At 40.5% G+C, this 27,985-nt stretch overlaps 1 protein-coding gene and 2 pseudogenes across 1 annotated transcript in view; all 3 read right to left on the reverse strand.

Annotated features, from left to right (window-relative positions):
* Positions 1-3,065: 3,065 nt before the first annotated feature.
* Positions 3,066-27,985, reverse strand: part of gabrr2a (gamma-aminobutyric acid type A receptor subunit rho2a) — a 41,336-nt gene continuing 16,416 nt past the window's right edge. The window contains 7 exon segments of the mRNA XM_070841993.1: positions 3,066-3,401; positions 4,649-4,857; positions 6,900-7,052; positions 8,261-8,401; positions 15,413-15,495; positions 18,440-18,663; positions 23,133-23,200. Coding sequence (XP_070698094.1) covers positions 3,066-3,401; positions 4,649-4,857; positions 6,900-7,052; positions 8,261-8,401; positions 15,413-15,495; positions 18,440-18,663; positions 23,133-23,200 — 1,214 coding nt within the window.
* Positions 11,848-12,452, reverse strand: LOC139211882 (proteasome subunit alpha type-1 pseudogene; annotated as a pseudogene).
* Positions 25,360-27,215, reverse strand: LOC139211883 (uncharacterized; annotated as a pseudogene).

Here is a 27,985-nt window from a genome sequence, read left to right on the forward strand (position 1 = left end):
CCTTTTTTTTTTTTTTTTTTTTTCGTTTGTAAGACATGTTTTGTGAGATGTGTTTTCAGACATTTTGTGTTTTCTGAAATGCTGACGTGTTTAGCTAAAAGCATCTTGACTGTACTTTCTGAGCTCATGTTCTCTGAACTGTACACTGTGTACACCGTACACTCTGCCCCCCATTTGAAGCTTTCGCTAGCTTTGACCAGACAATATATTTTTTATCTGTTTTTGTCATCAGACATGCTGCAGAAAGCTAAAAAATGCTGCTGGAGCCTTCTGTCCACGTTACTACATAAATCATTATCCATCACTGGTTGGTCATACTTGAGCACCTTATCATTCTAACAGAGATGAACACGGATTATTTTGTCAGCATCAATCTTTTATCACACAAGTGTTACGAGCTGAACGCAAACAAAAGAATTGGTTTTCTGACTTTATCAAATTGATGTGTAAATGATTCCAACCAGCGCAGCAGCAGATACACGTGGGCAGGAAACCCCAGTAGGGGAGAATGATTGAAGTTGTGGGAAAGTTGAACCACCCCTTGTTTCCAGGAAACCATCGCCAGACTAGGTCATGTGACCACACACCTCACCCTGGGATGGAGAGAGGCCAAAGGAATAAGTTGTAAGCACATTAACGTAAAAGTCTTTTTTATGTTTAGCGAGTCATAATTTAATTAGAAATTGAAAGAATTTCACACAACTGCTTGTAGTTTAGGAGGTTACAATATAATGCTAGAGGCCTACATTAGCAATTAAGGTTAGTGGAACACACGTTTACTATGAGGTGGGGAGGATCTCTGGTTCCCTATAAAACATCGTCACTCACTGTGCACACCAGTATAAACTCACAAATGAGGGACAACCATATGTTGGTGTTCTGAGGAACTGTGTTCATCACCGCTTACTTAGAGTCACTTTATTAAATCTAGTCATATGCAAACACTCTCAATGAGACTCGGGTCACATTGCCTCAGTCACTGTTCATAGGGTAAACTTATCTTGAGAAAATAAGTCAAAAACTTGAAAACTACAATGAAAGCTTAGATCAATTACCAGAATACGATTAGAAGCTTTGGAGAGCTTCAGAAGTAGCTCTTGAAGTCAAGAGGAGATTCGTGTATATAATAGTACCTATGCACAATCAAAGGGAGTCAAAACAGCAACTTCAAGTGGGTAAGCATGTTTTGCACACGATGAGAAGTACAAATAACACGTCAGCTGACATATTCATTTCTAAAGAAGTTCGGGGAAGCTCAACGCTCCGCCTGGAAAGTGTAACATGAACAAAAAGCTGCTTCCAGTGTCAAGACAAGAGAAATCACTTGCTGTGATATAGCATTAAATGGAAGCTGCTTTCGTCAGTGGGCTTGCAGCTGAGGTCATTTTATTAAGCTGGCTTCTGGTCATCTTGTTTGCTCAGGAGACCAAATGGCTAAACTGACCTCAGGAGAAAATGTCCCCCTTTTCGATATTCTAACACAGTGCACCATAAATTGAGATTGGCCACCGCAATGTTTTGACAAACTGCAGTGGAAACAAACTTAGCAGCTAAATCCTGGTGTACATGAAGCATGCGACTTAAACGTTCACCGAGGCTTGGTCTCCACCGAAGAGTCAGAAAACATCAGATCAAATCAATACATGACACAAACAAAATATTCCCATGATGTTTTCCTCATGGTTTCCATTGTTTGAGCTTTTGCTCTTTCAGTTATAATCTCATTGAGCCATTTTTTTTTTTGCCTCTGATGGCTTAATGGCACCTGACTGGAGAATTTAGCACCAACAACCGCTTATCTTGATGCACCCACCTCCTCATAGTCACACTCCAGGAGTGAATGGAAATACATTTTCATTTGTCAGTGTTGTGTAAGTTGTACCTCTACCACCACCGTGAAGTTGACATTTTTGGTCATAAGTGAAATATCTTGATAACTGGAGGATTATTTACCATGGAATTTGGAACAGACATTCAGGGTCTCTAGAGGATAAACCATAATAACGTTGTTGATCCTCTTACTTTTCATCTAGTGCCACCAGCAGGCTGACCTTTTTGGCTCAGTGTTAGTTAAGCGGAATGTCTCCACAACTACTGGGTGAACTGCCACGAACTTTTGGGCATACATTCATGTTCTCCGTAGAATCAATTGTAATCACTTTGGTAATCCTGAGTGTTCATCTGATGCCATGTTTAAGTCAAAGTTTCACTTTTTTTTCAGCACTCTTGTTTATGGCAGCACAACTAATCCCATCAGTATCAGCTGTACTAGCAAAATGTTTCTGTGTTAAATTAAGATGGTGAACACGGTAAACATTACCTGCTAAACACCAGCAGCACGTTGTTATGCACATGTAAGCACGCTGACATTAGCTTTTAGCTCAAAGCACCACTAAATACAGCCTCGCGGAGCTGCTAACATTGCTGTACACTCTCCCAGCAGTGAATCATCATTTTTGAGAAAAAAGGTTTAAAATATGGTCAAAGTTTGTTATCTTTGACTCCAGAAATGATGTAGTCAACCCTGTTTACAAGTCATGATAAAACAAAAATGGGCATATAAACTTTGTGATGGTAATTCTCAGCCTGACAATCACAACAAATGAATATAAATACAGAGACCGATGAGCCATCTGCACTCAAAGCATACCGTATTCTATCTATCACTGCTATGAGTTGCATATAAAAATGTACTTTTTCTCTCAACAAACTGTGCATTTGAACAACAGCCGACAGTTGATGAAGCTGCAAAAGACTGAGAGGATTAGCGTCCGCAGTTTAAAACACTATTCAAATGACTGTATAGTTATTCTTTTAGTTTAGAACCTTAATGAACATTCAAATTGCTGCAGGAGGAGAGAGGAAAGAAAAAGCAAATGCTCCAATCAATCTTAGCTCATCTTTTCAGGCTCTGTTACTGTCCAAGTCCTTAAACGTACTGATCCATCATCATGGGACATACAGTACAACAGCACTCTTCAAATTAGTCCAGAAGTGTCCCATTTTGATGCAGCATTCAGACTGTCTACGTAGGACTGGCCTCAGTGCTCACTCAGGAGTGTTTTTCAGCAGTAGACGGACCAGTAGATAAGGTTGAAGAAGATATACGAACCAGGGAAAATCATCCGGGAGTATTTGTCGATTGCATGCGTGTTCTGAATGATGTTGAGGGCACGCAGGCTCTTTTTCTTCTTGGTGGTGGTAGACTCACTGCTCACAGACAGATGGACCACCATGTGTTCAGGTTTCTCTGGAACCTCATGCAGCTCTTCTTGCTCCTCCTCTGCCACTATGGGCTCCTGGGTGTATCCGGCCAGGCTGTTGGTGTCGGCGTCGCTGTAGGTGCCATCCAACATGGTCATGGTTCGTGTCTGGGAGATTCCACAGGTGCAGGGCAGTGACTGGGCAGGGAAAATAGAAACAATATAATCATCATAATGTTTGACTGAGATTGTCAGGCAACCTGTGCCTGACAAAAGACAAAAGGACACAAAAGGTACTAGCATGGATTACCAAAATCTGCTAAGGATACTGGTGGGGTTTGATGACCACAATAACAATTAACAATAAAATTAGCAATTAAATAATAAGCTGCTGCAACAGCAAGAATTCCCAACAGGTACAGGCAATAATACCAGCATATTTAGACAGTGAAATGATTCCTTTGCTTGCAAGTATTTGCATAATGCACTCATAAAGTGCAAGTTTGAATGTGGCCTGTTTGGATGGCTGCACTGGTTACAATGGTGCGTGGATCTGTCCCACGGGATGGTAGCCGGAAAAACATCTGTAAAGCAGTGGAATAATAGCAAAATGTCCAGTATGTTCGATCCAAGAGTTATACATAATGAAGATTGCAGCCTGAAAGGGACTGCAAGAATGGCTTTACACCATCTCCTGTAACTCCTGCAACAGGACAGTGGGTGGAATGAAGTCCAAGTGAACCGCATTGGTAGTTGGGTTTGTTTTTTAAATACAAGAAAAATAGAAAATATCATCAGCCGTGTATTCCAAAGCTTTACACCAGAGGGTCTTCACTTTTTTTTAACTTGTGACCCCTTAAAATAAAACAACAACTACTTGCGACCCTAATCACAGGTTATAGCCTCATTGTGGCCATGGTGCCATTGGCTTTAGCTTATTCTAAGGACATTTAGATACCCGAGGAGGTGAGAGAATCCAGTATTTCACTCATTTTAACGATCTTTAGAGACCAGAGGAGGTGAAAGTAGAAAGTTTTTTTTTTTTTTACTTATTCTAAAGATTTCTGGAGGTGACTGGGTGACATTGGCCATTTGAAGAAAAAAAAAAAAGCAGAGACTCCAGTCAATAACACAAACTGACCAATCAAGGCAGGGAAAGCAATATAGCTGCTCCTGGTTAAAGATCTTACAGGTCCATCTATGTAGACATCCCCTCTGTAATGTTGTCAGACAATCTGAGCCTCCCTCTGGGAAAAAACAAGCACTCAGCGGACGTGCTTTGACGGGCCGTGTTACAGCCTTTGTAGTTTGTTTGCAGACCATTCGATCTACTGGTAAAATTCGAAAAGCTATTGTATCTTCCAGTCATTCTGAAGCTAACATATGTAACAAGGTTTGTAGTTTGGAGTTTTCTCAGCACCAAACAGCATACAGGAGAAACAAACCTGGGATCGTGCCCGTTCCCTCATCTTGCGCTCCCGGCGGTCCTGGACGGTGGACAGGTAGTTGACGGCAGCGTACTCCAACACAGACAAGAAGACAAAGACGAAGCTGACCCAGAGGTAAATGTCAACCGCCTTGATGTAGGACACACGGGGCATAGACGCATTCACTCCAGTGATAATGGTGGACATGGTCAGCACTGTAGTGATGCCTGGACACAACATACACAACATCCCACGTCAGCTACAGCAAACAGCAGCTCGAAAATCAGTTTGTCTGTTTTTAACTTCACGGTATCGTAGGCTGACCCAGTGTTGGGTAGCTAACTTATAAGGGGTGAAAGCAATAACATGACCACTTATATGCTGTGATGCAATGTGGTCCAACAGACCTGCAGTAAATAACACCCTGTAAGGCTCTCAGTCAGCGTGGGTTTGAAGATTTGCAGGTGAGAAGGTGTCAGTGGTAGAAGAAAAGGTAAACAGGACAGTGTAGAAATGCACAATACAAATAGGCACTACTTTGTATACTACTGCTAGCAGCCATCAAATGAATGTAGCACACTAAATGTTTAGTAGGACACAAAATACTCAGGTGAGGTAGAATGAAGTCAACATTGTACTTAAGTACAGTACATGAGGAAATGTACTTAATCACACACAGGTGATTCACACTGAGCTAAAATTAGCTAAAGACACATCACTGCTCCTTTAATAATCTTGATGAACTTATCTGGAAAGCAATGAAGCGTCAAAACTCATTTGTCACTGTTCATTTGCATAAACATACCACCTTGTATTGATTCAAAGCCTGTTCAAATTGGCAAAATATCCCTTTGAGTATTTCTGTAAACTGACATTACAGCACATGGGGACAACATAAAAGACTACAGGGAGTCAGGTCCAACACACTAAGGGTGCTGTCATTAGGGCTTCAAGCCCAACGGACTGAAATCCTGTTGTTTTCGTGCTGGTTCAGAAGTGTTCCCCTGAGATGGTAAAGCCAGGAAACTACAAAACCAACCACAGGATGGCTCAATTTACAGAATTAGGTTCTAAAACTCTTTCATATAAGCAACTTAGAATAAAAAGGACTTTTCAATATTATAATAAATGACTGTAAACACAGCTGCATTTGGAAGATGAACAATGGATTGGACAAATCTTTGGTTCACCGATCCTGTCAGAACACCCTAATATAAAATCAACAGCTGAAATAATGGAGGAAGAGCTGAATATTGCATTTTCGAGGCTAAACGCAAAAGTCACCTGGGGGGTTTTTCTTCCTAATGATACAAGTCTTCTCCAGACACGATGCAGCTTTAACACATGGGAAAATCCCACCATCACGGAGAGAGGCTGCTATCTCTGTTATTCCCATGGGGGAGGGACACTATTAGATTAGAACAAGGCACAAGACAAGGTTGTGAATGCTGCAGCTGCTCTTTGTGCTCTACATAGAAGCCCTTGTTCAGTGTACAAGTCAGACTGACTAAATAAAAGGCATCCCCATAAAACACCACAAGATTGTATCATAACGCAGAAGATGTCTTGGTACATTTAACTTTCCAATTTGTTTTCTGAGCAGTTTCAGCTTTTGGAAACTTTCGATACGTAAGCAGGAAATAGATTAAATGTTCAAGAAAAGCCAGATTGTGACATTACACAACTGCATCAAAACAACTGCAAGATAAATTCATTTGAAATGGGACAGACTGCACTGATATATTCAGAGGGAGATAATATTTAGGTTTGATGAATTATGATATACAGAGGTGGAACTCCATCTCTTTCATGAGGCGAAACCAAAGAACTGAAACTTTTTTTTGGTGCCATGCTGTTCCTGTGGAAATCTCCATAAAACAATTCTGTGGGTGGAATAAAATGATTTCCAGGTTCATATGCTTTTGTGATCAGTTTTTTTTTCTCATTTGATTAGACAGTAACTCAGTCACTTGGGTATATGTACATGCAATGAAAAAAAGTAGTGGAGCTGTCCTTTAAACAGGGAGTGTGGGGGGGGGGGTAACAGATGCCTATCTGACAAGAACAGCAACAGCCCCAATACAGAAAATAATTCAAAAGAACATTGAGAGGGTAGAATGTGGGAGCTTTGTGTGCTCACACATGCATGTGTGTGTTCCCAAATGCTGCAGCCATGTCAGAGCCGGCTTTCATCATTTCACACAGACAGAATTCCCTCAGGCACACACAATCTCTTCAAAGGACATTTGACACGAATGTTTTTTTTTACCCAGGGAAACTCTGGCTGGCACAGCCCTGCGGTCGATCCAGAACGAGACCCATGAAAGCATCACCATAAGTGTGGCGGGAAAGTAGGTCTGCAGCAGGAAGAAGAAGATGTGGCGTCGCAACGTAAAGTTGATGTAGAGACGATTGTACCAGCCTGCAAACACAGCAAGAGACACCAGAGTAGAAACTGGTTCCATGAGGTGTCATTTGTTAATTGCTTATTGACATATTAAGATTGTTTTGTCATCATGATATCGATTCCACGTGCCAGATCAATCACATATTGTACAGACGTTGTTGTTGTTGATGTGCTGTGTTATATTTGACATTTTATGTTATGTCTATGCTAATAAAGTCATGTTGTCAGGTGGCACTGAGAGTCTTTTGGGTTTATTTGTATTCATTCATGCTGTACCTTTAATATTTCTTTATTTTTACGCTTAGTGTGACACACTTTTGGGTCACAACTAAAGTTTCGAAACGTGCTTTCTATATGAATCTTATCTTACTATTATTGCATCATGTCTTTAATTGCATGTGCCAGTGTAATATAAATCCCACAATCTTAACATAATGTTACTACTAATCTACCGGACTTTGTTACATTTACAGGAAAATCAAAGTGTTTCTCTGCAGTAGCTGAAGGGATCATGAAAATAACGTGAATGCAGTTTAAATATCTTGCAAATTCAAATCAATTTCATCAAACTAGTTGACTGATTGTTGGCTCTACATGTTTTTCGTGTAGTGGCCCAACTGTTCATATTTACTGACCCTACTGCATCAGTGGAATTTTTCTGTTTAGCTGGGAATTCATTTGGATTTAAATTTGCACAGCCTCACTTAATCTGAGTTTTAGATGCTGGCTGTTTAAAACACATTTTGCATTGTAATATAAATTGACATTAGGTACATCTTCTACTAATATTTGTCACTACTACTACTACTACTATTACTACTAATAATAATAATAAGTCTGCAGGGATTTTTCACTTGACTCAAACTCAATTTGACGGTGCTACATCAGGGCCTCAGATCCTCTGTAAACATCCTCCTTAGAGCCTTGCCAGCAGTGGAGCTAAGAATATTACATTTATCCTGAAGGTGAGGCAAGAGGAAGGTCATCAGGTCACAGTGGTCAGTATTAATGTTCAGTGACTGTAGGCCTGTACTGTAGGCTGAACTGACAGCAGACAGGATTCATCTGGACAAAACAGTTGTCATTCAAATAATAGCATGATGCTGTGCGCAAGAACAATGTCAACAATTATTTAGTCCAAACACCTCGAAGCTCTTGTTTCCTTAGTTAATCCCGTGTGCATGTGTGTGTGTGTGTGTGTGTGTGTGTGTGTGTGTGTGTACCCGTGCTGCTGTAGAAAGCCAAGCGAGACGTGGTGTGGAACTTCTGGATGAGGAACTGTGATAAGGAGATGCGATCATCAGTGCTAAGGGACTCGTCTCCGCTCTTCCAGTACAGCATTAGGTCTTCATCAGTGTAGGCATCTGCAAAACATCACAGCCCAGTCAAAGCTTTTCATGGGCTCAGTCATCTCATCACTCATTATCATTACACTTCAACATAATGGTGGCTGAAGACTACAACCGAAAGCGACATTACAGTTTAAAAACAAAAACACGCTCAAGATAAGCAGAAGTCGTTATTTAGCAAAGTTATCTATGGTTGTTATTTATGTGTGAACAGAGGTCGATGGGAACTGATCTCTGGACACTTCTTCCCACGACAAAGGCACAGCTTTCAATGGCAAAGCAGCAGTCTGAGGCAGGGAAAAGAACAACCCGCAGCGTGGAACTGCAGTGGAAGAAAATGGCAGCAAGTAGTGGAAGAATTGTGGCAGCGCTAACTGGTGACACTGACTTTAATTCAGGATGAACAGAGAGCACAATCTATAATCCCACATTTATACTATACTGCATGAAGCTGAAATTCTGCCTTTAAATGATAACTCTAAGACATTCTGTATTCTATAAGCATAGTGTAGCATACTGACATTTGCTAACTAGTGTAAAAGACAAAGTAGAGCTGAGGCTGATGGGAGCGTCATTAGTTATGCAGGCATCTGAAAATAACCAAAGCAATGGACAAGTTGTCAGTTTGGCAGAATAATTTAGTCACAATCATTTTGAATTATAAATGATTCAGTTGCATGTTAATATGGCTGTTTACTAATGTTCCACTGCTGCTAATGCACATGTGTTTCCTTTAATAGAACAATGCAGAGGAAATCATCTGTAACCATTACTGATGTCTGTGCCGGTGCAATGTGCACCTCCAGTGGAAATGAAGTGAACTGTAAGATAGAATGCGTACATATACTGCAATAGAAATATATACACTACTCCCAAAAAGTTAGGGATATTCAGCTTCCAGGTGAAATTTCAGGATGAACCTAAAATGCATTCTAACCTTTCCAGGTGAACTTAATGTGACCTTCTCTAAACTTTTGAATGCACATGTCCAACTGTTCAGTGTTTCAGTACTTTTTGCACAAGTTGCTGTTCTCTAACAAGAAGCTTAACAGCAACATTCACAACAGGTTTGATCCATGAATCCATCAATACATTTCCTGCTTCAGTCAGAATTGGTATTTAAACAGTCCTCCTCATCATGCTGTTCACATTCTGACATCATGAGACCAAGACGACACCTAACAGTTGATCAGCAGCACCTCAACACTGGAGGCTTCAAACAGGAAGTCCTCAGACGGAGGTGTTCACTGAGCTTAGAGGGTCACAGAGTGTCATCAGGAGGTTGTAACAGTGATACAGAGTGACTGGAAGAGTCACAGAAAGGAGAGGAGTGGACGTCCTTTGGCCACATCCCAATTTATTGAGACACTGAACATTTTTTGTTGTGGTATACCCTCCACTGTTGTTAGATTTTCTTTCAATAAACTGTTTAAGATGAACAAATTACCATTGCATGCTTCTACTTAAATGCCCTACTTTCATGATATAATATCACTGTAGCATTAACTTTTTACATTTTCCATATATTTCACCTGAAAGTCGAATATCCCTAACTTTTTGTGAGTAGTGTATGTACATTAACAAATGAACTCATTTTTGAATTCTTGTGGGGAGAGGTATCACAAGGAATGAGTACAAAAAAGTTCTTTTGTTTATGTTCTGTTCTTGGTTTGCTTGAGTGGGACACGTGGACAACGACGGGGCACAATGATCTAAAGGGTCTGGTCGTTTTGTTGAAGTTTCAGTTGATGAAGGATTAAAGATGGCTGATCTCGATAGAGTACTATTTGAAGAGTTAGTGTTTGTGTTTATTAATATTTAATACCTTTATCACATGTTTGTTATTGTATGCTGTGTGTCCTGTCTTGTTCTGCTTTGTCCCTGGGGTTGTGGGTTTTTGTCTTGTGATGTGATATGTTGTATAAACTGAGACGTAAGGCTGTAAAGAATGGGCATGATGTTGGGCATAATGTTGTAAAGCTGATGTTTTGAACGATATATGAACACAGCTGCGATTAATATCACAAACAGTCTGATTAATAGGTTCTTGCACTTTCTCCAGCCATCTACTAAGAAACCCATTAAACTTTCTGGAAGTCCATCCTCCCACTGTTTTTTTTTTTACCGTAGGAGCTTTAACCTCTAAAGACCTGGCGTACACATGCCTGGACATCACATTTTGGGTTATATTACCATAGTAGTTAATTCTGCTTAGCTGGGGCCGTATGGACATGTATGTGGGCAAAATTGTTGATATTTCATATTGTTTTTTTGCACCGTGATTTTCAAAATGTTTTGTATGTGTTATAAATACATGCAAAAGCAGTCAGGGAAACAAACTGCTATGTTCAGGGTGGAAATAAAGAGTTTTGCGCAAGGGTTAGGGTTAGGTTTATTGTGTTTTCTGGAAATTAAGACCGATTGTCCACATATGTGGACATAATTTTTCTCTAAAACTACACCATGTAAAAAGATGATGCTTAGGTTTTATACTTATCAGGGTTAGGGTTAGGGTTAACCCAAATAGCAAGGAGAAATAAAAAATGCATATCAAACAAGAGCTTGGGTCTTAAGAGGTTAAGAGGCTTTGTGAATAGCTTACATCTTTACAAATCCCCAAATGTCTTCCCAGCAGTGTTGGTGTTTTGAAGCTGCACACAGTTCACAGATGAGTCTTAAAGCATAAGGGTGAAAGTATAATCTTAACTGTGTGGGGATGCTTTGTGAAATAGCCCCCCAGCTTTTGATGGGAATATTACTGAAGCCTCAAAAATAAAGAATTTAAAAAGGCAGAGACTGTAGCTCCTCTCGCTCGGTCTAAATGATGAACGGTCTTTCTAGTCTTTTTGAACACTCACAACGCTTGAACACGACATTCACCCATTCATACAGGAATCTCATCGTGGAGGAGACTGTTCACACATTCACACTCTGAGCAGTTTGGGGTTCAGCTTCTCTGTCCAGAGACTTGGACACATGGGCCGGAGGAGCCAGGGATCAAACTGTCAATCCTCTGATTGATTCAAATTCAAAAAAACTTTTTTTGTCCCCAGGGGGCAATTAAAAGGCACATGGAGCAGGCAGTGCGACAATGACAAAAAATTATAGCAGCAGACAGACACCAGGCAGTACAGCTGTAGCACGAAAAGAATATAAATAAAAAATAAAGGTAATGAATAAAATAAAGTTAAGTAAATAAATAAAATAGAAATAAGGCAAACTCAAAACTTAAATAAAGTAAAAGTTGACGTACTAAATTTGCATTGGATGGATGACCCACTCTACTTCTCATAAAATGGTACACTTTACACATACATAAGCATCATCACATTGGTTGATGTTAGCAGAGAATATTTAGTTTAGCGAGTGGAACATCACAACAACTCGTTGCAGTTGCAGTAAGTGCAGGAAGTGTCAGGTTGGTCTGAGTTTGTGGTTAATAGGAAATGCTGCTCCATTGGCTAATCAAATGCTGGTCCGGTGGCAAGTTCATCAGCAAGCTTGGCAACCTCCGCTGTGGCCCCTCCTCCAGTCCCTCCAGGAGCAGGGCAACCTCATTGTCATTGATGGTGAACGCCAGTGGACGCACTGTTGGTTGTGAGGTCCTTCTCAGTGGGGACGGTTTCTCTGGGAGCACGGAGCTCATGCTGGACCAGTTCATTCACTTTCCAGTCAGTGAACTTGTCCATGCATCTCTGCAGGCAGGTGTGGGCAGACTATGGACACGGCTTTGTTGATGGGCAGGTCTGATGGACATGAGGTCTCTTGTTATCATAGCCAGCAACGTGGAGTCCAACACTACAAGGCCTCCCTCCATACCTCTGTGTTGGGATTTGGGTTTTGATGCAGGGAGAGGCCTGTCAAGGGCAAATCTTGAGTCCAAGCACTCCTGACTGATGAAGTTACGGTGCTGTGCGGCATCAAGGGTCAGTCTAGCATTGGAGATGCCGACGTGGTTGTCGACATGGAGGATCTTCTTCTGGTTTCAGACTGGGCTCTCTTTAGTGCTGCCAGGACTGCATGGGTTTTTGGTTTTGAGTCCTACATTTGCAGAACCTAACTTCATACTCACATCATTAATCACTATATTGACTCTTTCACTTTTTCAAATGCTGCCATTGCACTAGTCTGTACATACTGTAAATACTGCTACCAATTTTTGTTACTTGTGTATGTGTATATATATACACTACTCACAAAAAGTTAGGGATATTCGACTTTCAGGTGAAATATATGGAAAATGTAAAAAGTGAATGCTACAGTGATATTATATCATGAAAGTAGGGCATTTAAGTAGAAGCATGCAATGGTAGTTTCTTCATCTTAAACAATGTATTTGAAGAAATTCTAACAACAGTGGTAGGTATACCACAACAAAAAATTTTCGGTGTCTCAATAAATTGGGATGTGGCCAAAGGACGTCCACTCCTCTCCTTTCTGTGACTCTTCCAGTCTCTGTATCACTGTTACAACCTCCTGATGACACTCTGTGACCCTCTAAGCTCAGTGAAAGCTTCCGTCTGAGGACTTCCTGTTTGAAGCCTCGCAATGGCGAGGTGCTGTTGATCAACTGTTAGGTGTCGTCTTGGTCTCATGATGTCAGAATGTGAACAGCATGATGAGGAGGACTGTTTAAATACCAATTCTAACTGAAGCAGGAAATGTATTGGTGGATTCATGGATCAAACCTGTTGTGAATGTTGCTGTTAAGCTTCTTGTTAGAGAACAGCAACTTGTGCAAAAAGTACTGAAACACTGAACAGTTGGACATGTGCATTCAAAGGTTTAGAGAAGGTCACATTAAGTTCACCTGGAAAGGTTAGAATGCATTTTAGGTTCATCCTGAAATTTCACCTGAAAGCTGAATATCCCTAACTTTTTGTGAGTAGTGTGTATGTATGTATGTATGTATGTATGCATATATATATATATATATGTGTGTGTGTGTGTGTGTGTGTGTGTATGTATGTATGTGTATATATATATATTTCTTTTTCCTATTTTTATATTCTTATATTTCTATTTATTGTCTTGTTGGTATGTTATATGGGAGAGGTCAAACGGAATTTCATTGTACTTTGCTGTATGATTCATTGCTCTCATCATTGATCTCTGCTTCTTAAAGTGTTTCGTCTCCTCTGTCTGTGCTATGATCTTATCTTGAATCATTTTTAATAATAATAATAATAATTTTTCGTAGATGCAATGTCAGTGAAAACAGCAATCTGCTTTCTATTTAACACCAATACGGATTTGTATTCAAAGTAATGAGCGTAAGAAAGCAGTGCCTGCCTAGAATGAATCAAACAAACAAAAGATTCTGGTAGAAATTTGCTTATCATAGCTCCAAGAGATCAAATCATGCTTTCAATCATGAAGATAATCTCATAATTGTTCATTTACATTGCAGACAGTCATTTTTGTTTTTCAATTTTGCCTGAACTTAATATGTAGGACCTGTCTTTGGTCTTCTTGTCATTAACACGTTCATTGTACACTTCTAGAATCAGCTGCTCAGTGGTAAAATGTTAGGGTAATATTAATAACTTGACGTCTCTTTGGTCTGTTTAGTAAAGCCAGTAGGAGCCATAGCTGTTTCATATGGGTGGCAATTCTAAACAATAACCTAAGAGGGTGGTTATCCCATGAGTCACAACATAATCTGCATTAGTGTTTTATATGGGGACTCCGGCTTCCTCCCACACTCCAAAGACATGCAGATTAAGTTAATTGGTGACTCTAAATTGCCCGTAGGTGTGAGTGTGAGCGTGAGTGGTTGTCTGTCTCGGTGTGTCGGCCCTGTGATTGGCTGGCGACCAGTCCAGGGTGTAACCTGCCTCTCACCCAGTGTCAGCTGGGATAGACAATGGATGGATTGATAGTGTTTTATATCCATATATATCACACCCTCTCTGTAGTGAGTATGTGTCTGTGGACCATCTGTGCCATAACACCTTTCAAGTATAGCTCTATTAAAAAAATCATCAATGAGGTGTCTTGGGATTTGGTACCTTGTATGGGGCAATTTGGCTATCAGAAATAATTAATAACTATCAGAGATAATTAATAATTATTTTAACTAATGGGACTTTGTGTAAAGTCCACCTCGATTGGGGCACCACCTCAATAAACGAGGAAAAAGATAACCAGTTTAATTAATTCAGTCTCATAAAATAACAAAGTTATCAATTTGGTATTATGATTAATAATTAAAACCAAAATTACCACATTGACAGCTAGCTGAAGGATTTCAGAGTTCTTGACAGAGTAGAGGTTGGCAGTATTCACTCTTACAATATTAAAGAAGACAGCATGTGGATTAAAACATTTATTAAAACATTGCAAAATCAATCATAAACAATCTACCTAAATGTGACTAGCTAACAAACAATAGGGAGTGTGTGTGTGTGTGTGTGTGAGGGGTGTGTACATGTGGAGGAATGTGAGATAGAGGACCATAAGAGGTGGGAGAACCCAAATGATGATTAGGAGAGGATGGTTAGTCTGTAGACTCTGTCTGTGTGAGCAAACTAACTTTATGGCTGCACAGTAAACTACAACACTTCACAATAATCAAACTCAATGATCATTAAAGCAAATCAGAACCAAGACATTAACAAGGTTAAACCATTGTTTAGCCATGTATACAGTTATGTTATGCTATATCTCTATCTGGTCAACATGGACATATTATAAAAATATATTAATTTATAGGATAGTCTTTCTGCAGTGGACATTTAGACTGAACCAGTGGCACCGCAATTTTTGATCATTTTAAGAGGCTAAAATCAAGGCAGACCTCGATCAGAGTCAAAAGGTTCAGGTTCCCAGTCCGTCCCTGCCTTCACTACCCATCTCAACTTTCTTGATAACTGTTGGATATCTCAAGCAGTCTTCTCACCCTGAACTGATGTCAAACCACGTGATCTCTGATAATTTAGTACATCTACTATCTAATTTTGTTCTAGACTGGCTAGGAATATGACCACCATGATGTTTACAACCATAAATGACTAATTTACTCACAGCTCTCCAGCTCCAGGGAGCAGGTCTGAGAATCCAGCGGGAAGCGGCTGAAGTCCATGTTACAGGCTGCTGTCACCGTCACTCTGTTCAACGACAGGAACAACACGGGACACATGGTGAGAACAGTCGGACGTACTGTCGGGACGTGGTGCTGCATGCATACATTAGCGTCACAGACCCCCCACAGCAGAGAGTGAGATTAGAGTAAGATCTTTTGATAGTTAACACTTTTCTGTGCCCTGACTCAAGAGGCAAAACACTGTAAGCTTATCAGCACATGTGAGCTGAAGGTGAAGCAGTCCGCTAGAGGATCCTGTGTCAGTGTCTATGATGGTGCAGAAGCAGCAGGGGGGGATAACGTTCACAGCTAAGGACGAACATAGCCACAAGTAACAATAGAGGAGACTGGGGTTTCATTTTTGTGTGAAAAGAAAAGTCAGTGTAATTTAATTTATGTAATATAACATTCAACATAACGTATACATAATCTAACTGAAGTGACATTATAATATATATATACACACTTAATTACATGGACAGTAGCATTCATTGACATTGGTGTCTGCTTCTGCAATGGAACTGTTTTTATTGTGATTGACATGACAGTATTTTAGCAGTTTATTCCTGTGGTTTGTCTGTTCAGTCAGTGAAGGAGAAAATATGGTTGGATCTTGACTGCTGTGGTCTCTCTCTCTCTCTCTCTCTCTATACTGTACTGTAGAATGTACTAGGATCATTTAAGTTCTATCTGGTATCTATCTTATCTGAGAGACCAGATACCACGTCCAAAAATATCCTACTGAATTTTTAAATTCACATGATGTCTAAATGAATCTTCTTACTCTGCTGGCTTTCTGACAGTGTCATCATCTCTGCCTAAAATCCTCTTTCTCCTAAAATCATCTTTCTTGTAGTTCTCTTTCCCACATCCTCTTTGTCCAATCCGCTATTCAGAAAAAATAAGAAGTCTGAAACAGAATGTGAGAAAAACTTCCATCCAATAAATAATAGTTACAGTAGTTATAATAAACTATTTACATTGTAATCCATGCATATAATGTCCTGTTACAATGTATGAATTGAAGCTTATTCTGTTTTTATAAATCTTTTCTCCAGAACAAATGATCATTTAATCTCTAAACTACAAATATTCCTGATCCAAGTGAGTTTACACGTTGGTATGTACTGTATAGAGGTGCTCATTGCTCATACTGTACAGTTATGTTCATAATGTAAATATTTATTTATTCTCATTACAATTTATATATATTTATTTACTGTTGCTTATTTTTCTACTGTTGTTTATTGTATTTTTATTTATTTTCCCTCTATTACTGCCTATCTCTGCTGCTGCTGTAATATGTAAATTTCCCCCTATGGGGGATCAATAAAGTCTATCTAATCTAATCTACTGAAATGAACTAGTAGCCTACTGGTACCACTGGTCCGTTCAGTTTGGACTGTGGACATGTCATACCCCTCTTCCTCCCCACATGTCCTGTCTGTCTCTGCACTGTCAGACTGAGAAGTGGATGAAAGTTTCCACGTCATGGGTTGAGAGATGTGGAGATGAGCTTAAACAGTGACATACAGACTACTTTATTCTCCTCATCATGTCCATCATGGAATAAGAGGGGAATTCAACTAGAATCTGGTGCTAAAGAAAAAGGAAAAAAAACATGAGAGGATAAAGACTGGGGTTTTTTTTGCATTTTGAAAATGAAACACAAGTGCTGATAAGAAAGTCAAAGAAGTAGGCTTTACATTATCGCTATGATACAGCTATCAGTTAAAAATACAGTCCACCTCAGACACTCACCCTCACACAAACATATGGACCTTCTGACAACTTGACTTAATAAACCAACTACATTTTGACTTTATTCTTGAAAGTCTTCATTGTTTCACTTTGTAGGAGTATCATTTTTTACTGTATAAACCAAAGAGCCTGCTACCGTTTGCAGGATGAATAAATCAAAAGTACCATAGAATCTAATTCTGACAGTATCTAAACATACAGATATAAATGTGTCTAAGGGAAGATGTTACACTTCAGTAAAACAGGTCCTCAAAGCATACATAAAGGAGATTTTGTCTCTATATATGTGTGTGCCTTCACCGGCTGAAGAAAAACAGCATAATGAATAAATAACTATTACCATGCCACTGACGTTTTGCATCTTAGCATCTTTGTGTTGCTCTGGAAATTTCCATTCTTCAAGCACAAGGTCGCTGCACTTGATCTATGCCAGCATGAAAACAGAGCCTTCATTCTGAGCTAAACACTGCATTCATAGTCAAGATTGTTTTCAAATGAAACTATTTCAGTGGCAAGAATTGACAAGCACAAAGTGTTTCTTTTTTATTTTTTGAATAGCGACAGTCAGCAGCTCATCAGCACACATCTCAATATTCAACAGACAATAAATCCTAAAAATGAAGATGGACTTTCACAATGAAATTTTTATATATTCATTGGATCATATCGGTTTAGTCCACTTACTACAAATTTAGTATCACAGTTTATTATGCTGCAAACAATAGCTACTATTTTCTGAAATGCTACATTTGAAAATACTATTAATAATACTTATTAATAATAGTTCACTGGAGCATCACTGTTGTAAGGTAATGCAGTGCAGATATCAATCTGCACTTAAACTCCATTACCATGCAATGATAATGTAACTGTGACAGTACATAAATGAATGAAATTACAGTTACAATTATTGTAGAGAAATTACAACAAAAAAGATTTAAAGTTATATATTTCACATTGGTATTTGCTCACTGACATGGCTGTCTGTAACACCTCTTGGAACTGAGTAATTGTTCGTGTTAAAAATGACACCTGTGCTTCTCCTGCTATTAAAATGTCAGGTTAAAATGTCTGCTGTGAAAAAGCTATACTGAAATATTTCTGCTGCAAAGGAATTTACTTTAAAAAGTTCCACTACACAGCAGAAATCATGTGAGTCAGATCTGAAAATACATGTCAATAAGTTGGATGCTGAAATGCTTACAGACCTCAAGCTGTAGAGGACATGTCCGTCAGGAAAGACGCGCAGCATGATGTTGTCAGTGGTGGTGTCATGGATGAAGGACCTCTTCGAGTGGACAAAGAAGACATCTGGGACCCAGATCTTCTTCACTAGGCGACCATCAAACGTCATGCTCTTGTTGGTGCTGCTGGTGAACGACAGGCGCTCGTCCTTCCAGTAGTGCCTCAGGTACAGAGTCATGGTGAAGTCCTGGTGGAATTAAAAGGGCCGCGTATGAGACAGAGTGCAGAGGAGATTCACCACCATACAATGCCATCCATGTTTGAAGGTAACATGCTGATCATGACGTTCCGCAGTCTAAATCCCTAAAACGTCGCATTTTTAATCATTTTGTCACAACCAATGACTTAAAGACCCAACGAAAGAAAAAACAAAATATTTTGAAGTCACAGCCACTTTGAGTGATCATATATAATCTCTGGATGATTTGATGAAATCCTTCTTGCCATGATACCCTGCCCACACACAGTAATATGCCGGGGGGGAAATGGGAAAGTGGGAAAATGTAACTTTTGCTTAACAGCAGTCACTGTGGCCAAGAATGGCAGCTGTGGGAAAGCAGCACATTAAATATCCTTCAATTTCCCAGATTGTTTGTGTGTGAGTGCTTCATCGGGCAACTGGACTGACAGAAAGTGGAGAGGAATCACATGTAGGAAACAACAGGAGGAGTGTCCAGGAGTGCTGGTTTTAATGTTTTGTCAAGTCCTGTTACATGTAGTCAAGAGAGTGGGCAAACTGATGCTGTAGTTTTAGTCATGGAGCGATATCTTTCTGTCTATTATTCTATTATTTATTATTATTATTATTATCTACATTCTAACTTTGACCACCATAAGCTACTGCTCATATCAGACCAAATGTGATCTGACCAGAGATGTCATACCTGAGAAATGGAGTATGTATATCCTTGGCATCTGTTGGTTTCCATTCGTCTATACAAGTTTATGATTACTGTGTTAGCTCTCCTCTAGTAACTATGTGCAGTGTAAAATAAAAACAATGAAGTTGTTGGAGTTGTTGAAGTAAATGTTAAAATGATCTGTAAGGACCATCTGCTAAGACCAATAAATGTCCACAAACATGCTGCAAACCAACCAAACACACAGTATTACCAGGCTAAGAAACCAAATGTAGGAAGAGACAAAGGAATCTAAGTAGCTGGAGACCATCAAAAAGCCAGTTTGAAAAATTTCATTTGAAAAAATGAAATTTACTGAAATGCCTTCACCATCATATCTCTAGATAGTTTTACACTTAATTGTTCTGGGAGATGGCACATGGACATTGTATTGTATTGTTGAACTATTGAACACATTTTAACAGGCATTCATTCAGAAAACAATTCTGTTACAGTCTGCTTCTGTCTCTCCTCTAGAGCCACATTTCCACCGTCCCAGGCCTTTAAGTCCTCCCTATTCCCATCACCTGACTGCCCCACCCATCTACCGACCTGTTCCCAGGTATCATCGGCTCTACAGTTACCAATTACCAAGTTACCAAGGTCACCAATTAACCTAATGTGCCTGTCTTTGGATTGTGGGAGGAAGCCGGAGAGAACCCACGCTAGCATGGGGAGAACATGCAAACTTCACACAGAAAAACCCCAGGTTCAAACCGGGATTCTTGCTGTGAGGCAACAGTGCTAACCACCGTACCACCATGCTGCCCCCACAGGTCAAACTCCATGGAGACAATTTCCATGATATTCATATAAATATGAGAGACATGCTTTTTAGTTGGAGAGCATTGTTCTGCAGTACTAAGCCTGAGGATAACTCCTAGATATCCCTGTCTGATCCAACGGAAGGAAACATCTTTTAATTGTATAGGCCAATTCCCTATTATCATTATATTTTATATCCCGAGATCACCCTGTATTTATCCAAGCATTGCATAAGTACTGGAATACAAGTAAGTGGGTGTTTTATAAAAAGCAAAATGTCATCTGCAAAGAGAGCGATTTTGTGAATTGATCCTCCTTCATCTGCTATTCTTTGAATCTATATATTTTGGCATATAGACCAAAATTAATCCACTTCGCAAACGTTTCTCCAAAACCCATTTCTAGTAGTGCTTGTTTGAGAAATTACCAATCAACCCTGTCAAATGCCTTCACAGCATCTACGCTGAGAAGCATTGCAGGTTTGTCTTTTGCCACTATTGATTGCAGGTTTAAAGCTCTTCTTACATTACTTGTCCCTTGGCGACGTGAAATAAATCCAGTCTGATCTGGTTTTATTAATTTCTTTACACAATTTTGTATTCTGGTTGCTAGGATCTAAGTTAACATTTTATATTCAACACATTAAAAAGGCTTATGGGGCGATAGCTAGTACATTGTAGGGGGTCCTTCCCCACTTCATGCATAACTGTGATGATAGCTTCCGACCATGACTTTGGGGGGGTCTCCTAAATTGAATAAATGATTATATAATTTGCATAGTACAGGGGAGAGTTCATTCACAAAGACTTTGTAGTATTCTCCAGCAAACCCATCTACTCCTGGTGATTTGTTGTTCTTTAATTTAGCAATAGTCTCACTAATTTCTTCTTCTCTGGTTGATTCTACTAATTTAGATGCTTCTTCACATCAATTTATTCATTTTGAGGGGTTTCAGTCTCCAATAGTTAAAACACTTGTCTAATTAATTTTCATAGTAACAGGACTATGATCTGAAATTGTAGTTCAATTATGCTTTCATTAATTCTATGAATATCTTTTTTCGATATGAAATAGTAGTCTATCCTCGTGTAACTTCCATGTACCTGGGACATGAATGTGAACTTGGGCAAGGATGGCACTGTTTGTCAATCGTACTAAAATAGTTATTTTTATTCCTGCAATTGTTCCTATCACCATAACATAGTGTCCCTCTGTATCCTGGAAGGTTTTCTTATTGTTGTAGTATATTGGTTTATTAAATATGATAGCTACCCCTCTTTTTTTCCTTTTCCCATGTGACACCCATAGACAATGATGAGATCAAGATGGCGGCACGCCAGTTTCTCTTCTATTCTATAGACCTGGTCTACCCATTCTCTCTTTAGTTTTAAGAGTTCTATTTCAGATTTTCCTGAATTAGAGCTACAGAACGTTGCAGTTTCTTCAATTGCCCCAGAATGTTTTTCCTTTTAACTGGGTTGAGTATATCATGCTGCCTGCAAAGCGATAAAACTGCACAAACACACGTCAGGAAAAACATAAGAATATTAGCAACATTAATGACATAGAAATGAACTTCCATATTTCCAATCAGCCACAGGACTCTAGCCATGTCTGATTCACATTAACATGTAAAAAAGGTCTAAATCAGTGTAATCCGCTCGTACGGAGCCTGAGAGAACGACATCTGTCAGAACTTACAGCTGTTGTGCTTAAAAATATCTACTAGTAAGAACAATTAGTTGTAGTTACATACTGTGAATAACAGCCACATTATGTGCGTGTTCACTGTCCATGTGTTACCGTTACTATATGCAATACAGAGTCCACTCCTAATGTTCAACCACTTTGGGCTTTTTAAGTTGCCTTGGCATTTATACCTAATCTTCCCCTTGTAGAAAGGCCTTGATATCCGATGCTGACAACACCGTGTCCCTCTTCCTCTTCATGGTGCTCCTCCATCCTTTCTCTAACTCCTCCTCAATGAGCTCCCGTTCTCCACAGCACACCTCAACTCCCAGGTCCTTCACTACCTACCACTGTGGAAGAAGACCTGTCCCTGACTCCATGCTTGTGGAATAACCAGGCCTTTCACTGATGCATCCAGAAATCTTGATTGATCTTGGGGGGGGGGGGGGGGGGGGTTGTCAGATCTTTACTTTTAGACAAACGTGAGCAATGCACTCTGTCGATCTTAATGTCTAATTCTGGTGGTAATTTGAACACCTTGTGTAGTAGATCTTTCACAAATACCTCCACATTTCTTTATTCACTTCCTTCTGGCCCCTGGAAGATTCTCATGTTGTTCATGTTGATTCATGTTGATTCCCAGTAATCTGCCTTTGGGTCATATCCCCAGCCATCTTGCATCAACCACCCTTGACAAATTCACAGGCTACAAATTGCAGCAGCTCACAACTCCTCAGAAAAACCAAGAAACAAGATTTTCCTTTCACACAAAGATCCTCAGGCAGGAACCATGTGTAGTGAAAGTAGCACATTATCAGAGTAGCATCGGCAGCTTCACTGCTCCACCTGTGTCTACACAGGATGTGTTCAGGCACAGTATTGGTTGTAGGCCAACTCAGAACCCACCACACAATCAGTGTAGTTACACCATTTACTACAAGGTCCCACATACATCGGTGAATTTTTATGCCCCTATTTTCTGTATGCAAGCGCAGATCTCACAACAAAATGTTGCTTACAGTCCCTGGATCTACTTAAAACAAAAGGAGGCTGCACTTTTACTGTTCAGACCTTTGGAACAGTCTTCCTGCTGGTCCGGCAACTTTGATTTCTTTTAAATTGCTATCAAAAACTAATTTCTATACTTTTTTTTCGAATTTCTTTTTCATTGTTTGCTTTTTTATTTTTTCATTTTTGCTGTTTGTTTAAATTTTTTTTATTGTTTTGTATTTGCCTTTTGTAAAGCATGTTGTAATTGTTGCTTTTTACTTTTTATCTCATAGTGTGACATGCATTTTCTTACCATATCAACCTCAGAAATGCTGTCCAAGCTCTCCACCTGAACGTCCACTCCAACAGGGATTGCAGGACCTGCCAAATAAATATATACCATGAGAAAATGTGACAGTACACTATAATGTAACAGCATGTAGTGCTGCTCAGCTGATTAATGAGATACATTTTACCAGTTGTCTGTCTCAATTTTTAGACATCAAGTTTCTTTCAACCATAGCTTGACTGCAGCTAACAGGTGGATGGCACACACAACCATCAGTACGTTTATCAGTATGTCACCTTATGGATAATGACCATATGGAGATGATACATTATAAACAGCAGTCGAAATGTTTCCTTTAATATTTTGCAAACGATACCAACCGTTAACACTGTATGTAGGAGATTGTGAGGTGCAATCAAAAACATTCCAGACTGTTCCTGTTGTGAAAGAATGGAGTGCAGCACAGCAATGTGCATGTAGCAGGTGGAATCAACGACATTCATAAGGAAACATCAAAATTACTTCAGCTGATTTACATCAGCACCTGCGTTATATGCATTGTAACCACATGTGCTTGCACACATCACATTTTGTGCCAAACTCAGGAAATTTGCAATAGAGACCTTGAAATGCTCCAGAAAGTCTACAGTGATGAAGCAATGAGCCAGAGGAGGTGTTTCAAGCAGTCTCCAAGACCAAAGGAGCATCAGTTCAGGAGTACATGCGTATCTTTGACATTTGCTAGGTTTTGCACTTTGAATTCCTAAACTCTAGGTTCTACTGCACCTTTCTGAGCTGTGTGAAGGAGAACATTTGCTGCAAACAGTCTGAACTGTGGTGTGCTGGTAACTGTGCTGCCAACATCACAATGCGGCTACTCACAGTGCACCACAATTCGGGCTGTTTGCAACCAAGCACAAAAATCAATCAATCAATCAATCTTTATTTATATAGCGCCAATTCACAATAGCGTTATCTCAAGACACTTTACATAACAAACTCTTTAATTAGAGAGAGACCCAGAACAGACCCAGGCTCAATGTGGGCGGCTTCTGTAGGGGTCTGCGTTGGGTGGAGGTTGGACAGAGAGAGAGAGAGAGAGACAGAGAGAGAGAGAGAGAGACAACACAAACAGCAACCAACGTACTAGCAGTGACTATAGCACTAACAATAGGAGTGTGACTAAAAGATTAGCAGTATGATATTATTGAAAAACATGACGAGTGTCCGATGATCCGCAGCAGTGATTCAGAGAACCACATCAGCAGGACCAGGACCAGGACCAGGATCCACAGGAACCAGAGAGATGAGAAAGCACAGAAAGGCTCCGGGGAAGATAGCAAGTTAGTGGCAGACATTTGGCTGACATGAGACATAATGATGGAGAGGAAGAGGAGACTGCACTACTTTTGGAGACTTTGGGAACCACCAGTAGGCCTGCAGTCTGGGAGCACAGTGCTCTAGTGGGGTAGTACGGTACTATGAGCTCTTTAAGATATGATGGAGCCTGACCCTTAAGAACCTTGTAGGTGAGGAGAAGGATTTTAAACTCTATTCTAGATTTTACTGGAAGCCAGTGAAGAGAAGCCAGTACAGGAGAAATGTGGTCTCTTCTTTTAGTTCTCATCAGAACAGGAGCAGCAGCGTTCTGGACCAGCTGGAGAGTCTTTAAGGACTTATTGAGGCAGCCTGATAATAAGGAGTTACAATAGTCCAACCTAGAAGTGACAAATACGTGTACTAATTTTTCTGCATCATCAGTGGATATGATGGACCTGATTTTAGCAATATTACGTAGATGGAAAAAGGCAGTTCTAGAAATCTGTTTCATGTGGGAGTTAAAGCAAAAATCCTGATCAAATAAGACTCCCAGATTCCTCACAGTGGAGCTGGAGGCCAGATTAAAGCCATCCAGAGCAGTTATGTTGGTAGAAAAGGTGTCTCTGAGGTGTCTGGGGCCATTTAGCAGCAGAGAGTTGCTGCTCATCCAGGACTTTATGTCCTTAAGGCAGATTTGAAGTTTAGCTGTTTCACTGTTTCATAGTGCCAGTGGTATTAACTCGGATTAAATGTTTATGCTGAACTCCTCTCCTGTTGGACTTAATAGATCTAAATGGTCTGAGTGGTCGGGGGACAGACACAGTCTCTATGGGATGTTGGGTGGGTGACTGTTCTAATGGAGGAGCAGAGAAGTGTGTAAGACTGCAGCTCTGCCTCCTGGTCTCGACTCTGGATTGTCAGGTTTAAACTTCGCCATATTTCTAGATAAGAGCGCAGCTCCGTCCAAAGTGGGATGGATGCCGTCTCTTCTAATGAGACCAGGTTTTCCCCAGAAAGACTGCCAATTGTCTATGAAGCCCACATTGTTAGCTGGGCACCACCTCGACAGCCAGCAGTTAAATGATGACATGCGGCTGTACATGTCATCACTGGTCAGGTTGGGCAGGGGACCAGAGAAAACTACGGAGTCCGACATTGTTTTAGCAAAGTTACACACCGACTCCACATTAATTTTAGTGACCTCCGTTTGGCGTAATCGGGTGTCATTAACACCGACGTGAATTACAATCTTACCAAATGTATGATTAGCCTTCGCCAGCAGTTTTAAATTGGATTCTGTGTCGCCCGCTCTGGCCCACGGGTTGCACTTCACTATGTTTGCTGGTGCTGCTAGCTTCAGGTTCCTGACTATGGAGCTTCCAATGAGTCTGTTTCTCAGCGGTTGTGTCGCTGAGTGGGGAGAAACGGTTGGAGACGTGAAGGTGGTGGTGCACCGTGGGCTTCTCCTTTGGGCTATGTTTCTTCCGGACAGTCACCCAGCTGCCCTGGTTTCCCAGCTGCGCGGGAACCGCAGGGGGAGTAGGAGCTAAGCTAGGTCGGCCCGCACCGGCTACTGGGGGCTGGCTAGCTACAGCTACTGACTTATGCTCCATGGTGCGGAACCGTGTCTCCAACTCACTAAGCCTCGCCTCCAGTACAGCAAATAAACTACACTTATTACAGGTGCCAGTTTCACTAAAGGAGGCCGAGGAATAACTAAACATGTGGCACACTGAGCAGGAGACTGAGAGGGAGAAAGAGAAGCTATCGTTGTTTTAGCTTTTTAAGCTAGCTGGTGATCTGGGTGTAAAATCGACAGAAATAGTGGGACATTCACCACAGGGAAGTGAGACCTATGCGTGGAGGTTTTAGATTTAAGTGTACAACTGGTGATTAGGACAGTAAAGCATGACAATAGATCCAGTACAGATAAAGAAATGTGAAGACGCTGTTGATAGCACAGTATACAGAAGCTCCGATAGCCGGAAATGACGCTTACCGTAGCAGGAAGGAAGCAGTCTCAAAGGTACAATGTAGGTCAAGTGGTGTCAAAAAAACACCAGTCATCCTTTTTCTACATAACTTTTTCTCCATCTGAGAAAACTATAAAAAAAAGTTTAGCCAGGTGGTGTCATTTATTCATTTATTTGTTTATTTATTCATTTATAAATCGGGTTTAAGATTGTTCTTGTAATACAAGGTACACACCATATATTGTGTGTTGGCAAGTTATATAACATGACTGCCATGTCTTTCTTTTAGCTAGGAATATATTTTAACCTGCACTAATCTGCCGTTAGCATTAGCTACACTGATGTTTGCCATTAGCCCACTAGCTAGGCAGTGAAAAACATTTTGCTCATGGCTAACAGCAACAGCCTAGGTTAAGTTGATTGCATAGCTAACGTTAGTTTAATGTTTATATTTACTTTGTATGTAATCATACAGGGCAGAAAATTGGCTTTGCTTTCTGAGGACAAGACCTAAACAGAGTGATCAAATAGTGGTTGAATAGAGGGGCTGCAGCAATGTACAGTATGGTCCATAGGTAAGGGTTTAAACGTAGATTGACTGGTAAATCGAGAACTTCACATTCCGGCTGAGCTCCCTTTTCGAGGTAGTTAAGACTCTCCTCAGTGGCAAGGTGTCAGGGGTGGATGAGATTCGCCCTGAGATGCTGAAGGCTCTGGACAGTGTTTGGCTGTTGTGGTTAATATGCCTTGTCAATGTCACATGGAGGTTGGGGACAGTACCTGTGGATTGGCAGACCGGGGTGGTGGTCCCCATTTTCAAAAAAAGGGGACCGAAAGGTTGTGCTCCAATTATCAGGGTATCATACTCCCCGAGAAAGTCTACGTCAGGGTGCTGGAAAGGAGGCTCCATCCAATTGTCGAACCTCAGATTCAAGAGGAACACTGCAGATTCTGTCCTTTTCATGAAACAGTGGACCAGCTCTTTACCTTTGGGTTGCTGGAGGGATCATGGGAGTTCACCCATCCAGTCTACATGTGCTTTTTGGACTTTGAGAAGGCCGATGACCATGTCCCTTGGCAAATCCTGTGGCGGGTACTGCGAGAATATGGGGTACCGAGTTCGTTGCTACGAGCCATGTGTCCACATTCTCGGCAAAAAGTCAAGCATGTTCTCAGAGAGTGTTGTCACCGATCCTGTTTGTGATATTCATGACGCAGCCGAGGTGAGAATTTACCGGTTTGGAGACCTCAGAATTGCATCTCTGCTTTTTGCAGACAATGCGGTTCTGTTGGACCTTGACTTTCCTCATGCGTTGGGGTGCAGCTGAGCATGAAGCGGTTGGGAGAGTCAGTCATGGCCTTAAAGTCGGAGGTAGCAAGTGTTTCTATAATATATTTTATTGCAGGGTTATGTTCGTACACAGGTCTTATACGTTACCTCCTTCTTTTACAGTACCTGAACTGTATCTATAGGAGGCACCGGTGTTCTATTTACTACATCTCAGTGTGCTTTACTGTAACTGGATTCTTGTTAATGTTTCTTACCTCTTTGCCATCACTCTGACCTCTACATAAAGATAACAA

The sequence above is a fragment of the Pempheris klunzingeri genome, chromosome 13, assembly GCF_042242105.1.
Source record: "Pempheris klunzingeri isolate RE-2024b chromosome 13, fPemKlu1.hap1, whole genome shotgun sequence".
In the NCBI taxonomy this organism is placed as follows: Eukaryota; Metazoa; Chordata; class Actinopteri; order Acropomatiformes; family Pempheridae; genus Pempheris; species Pempheris klunzingeri.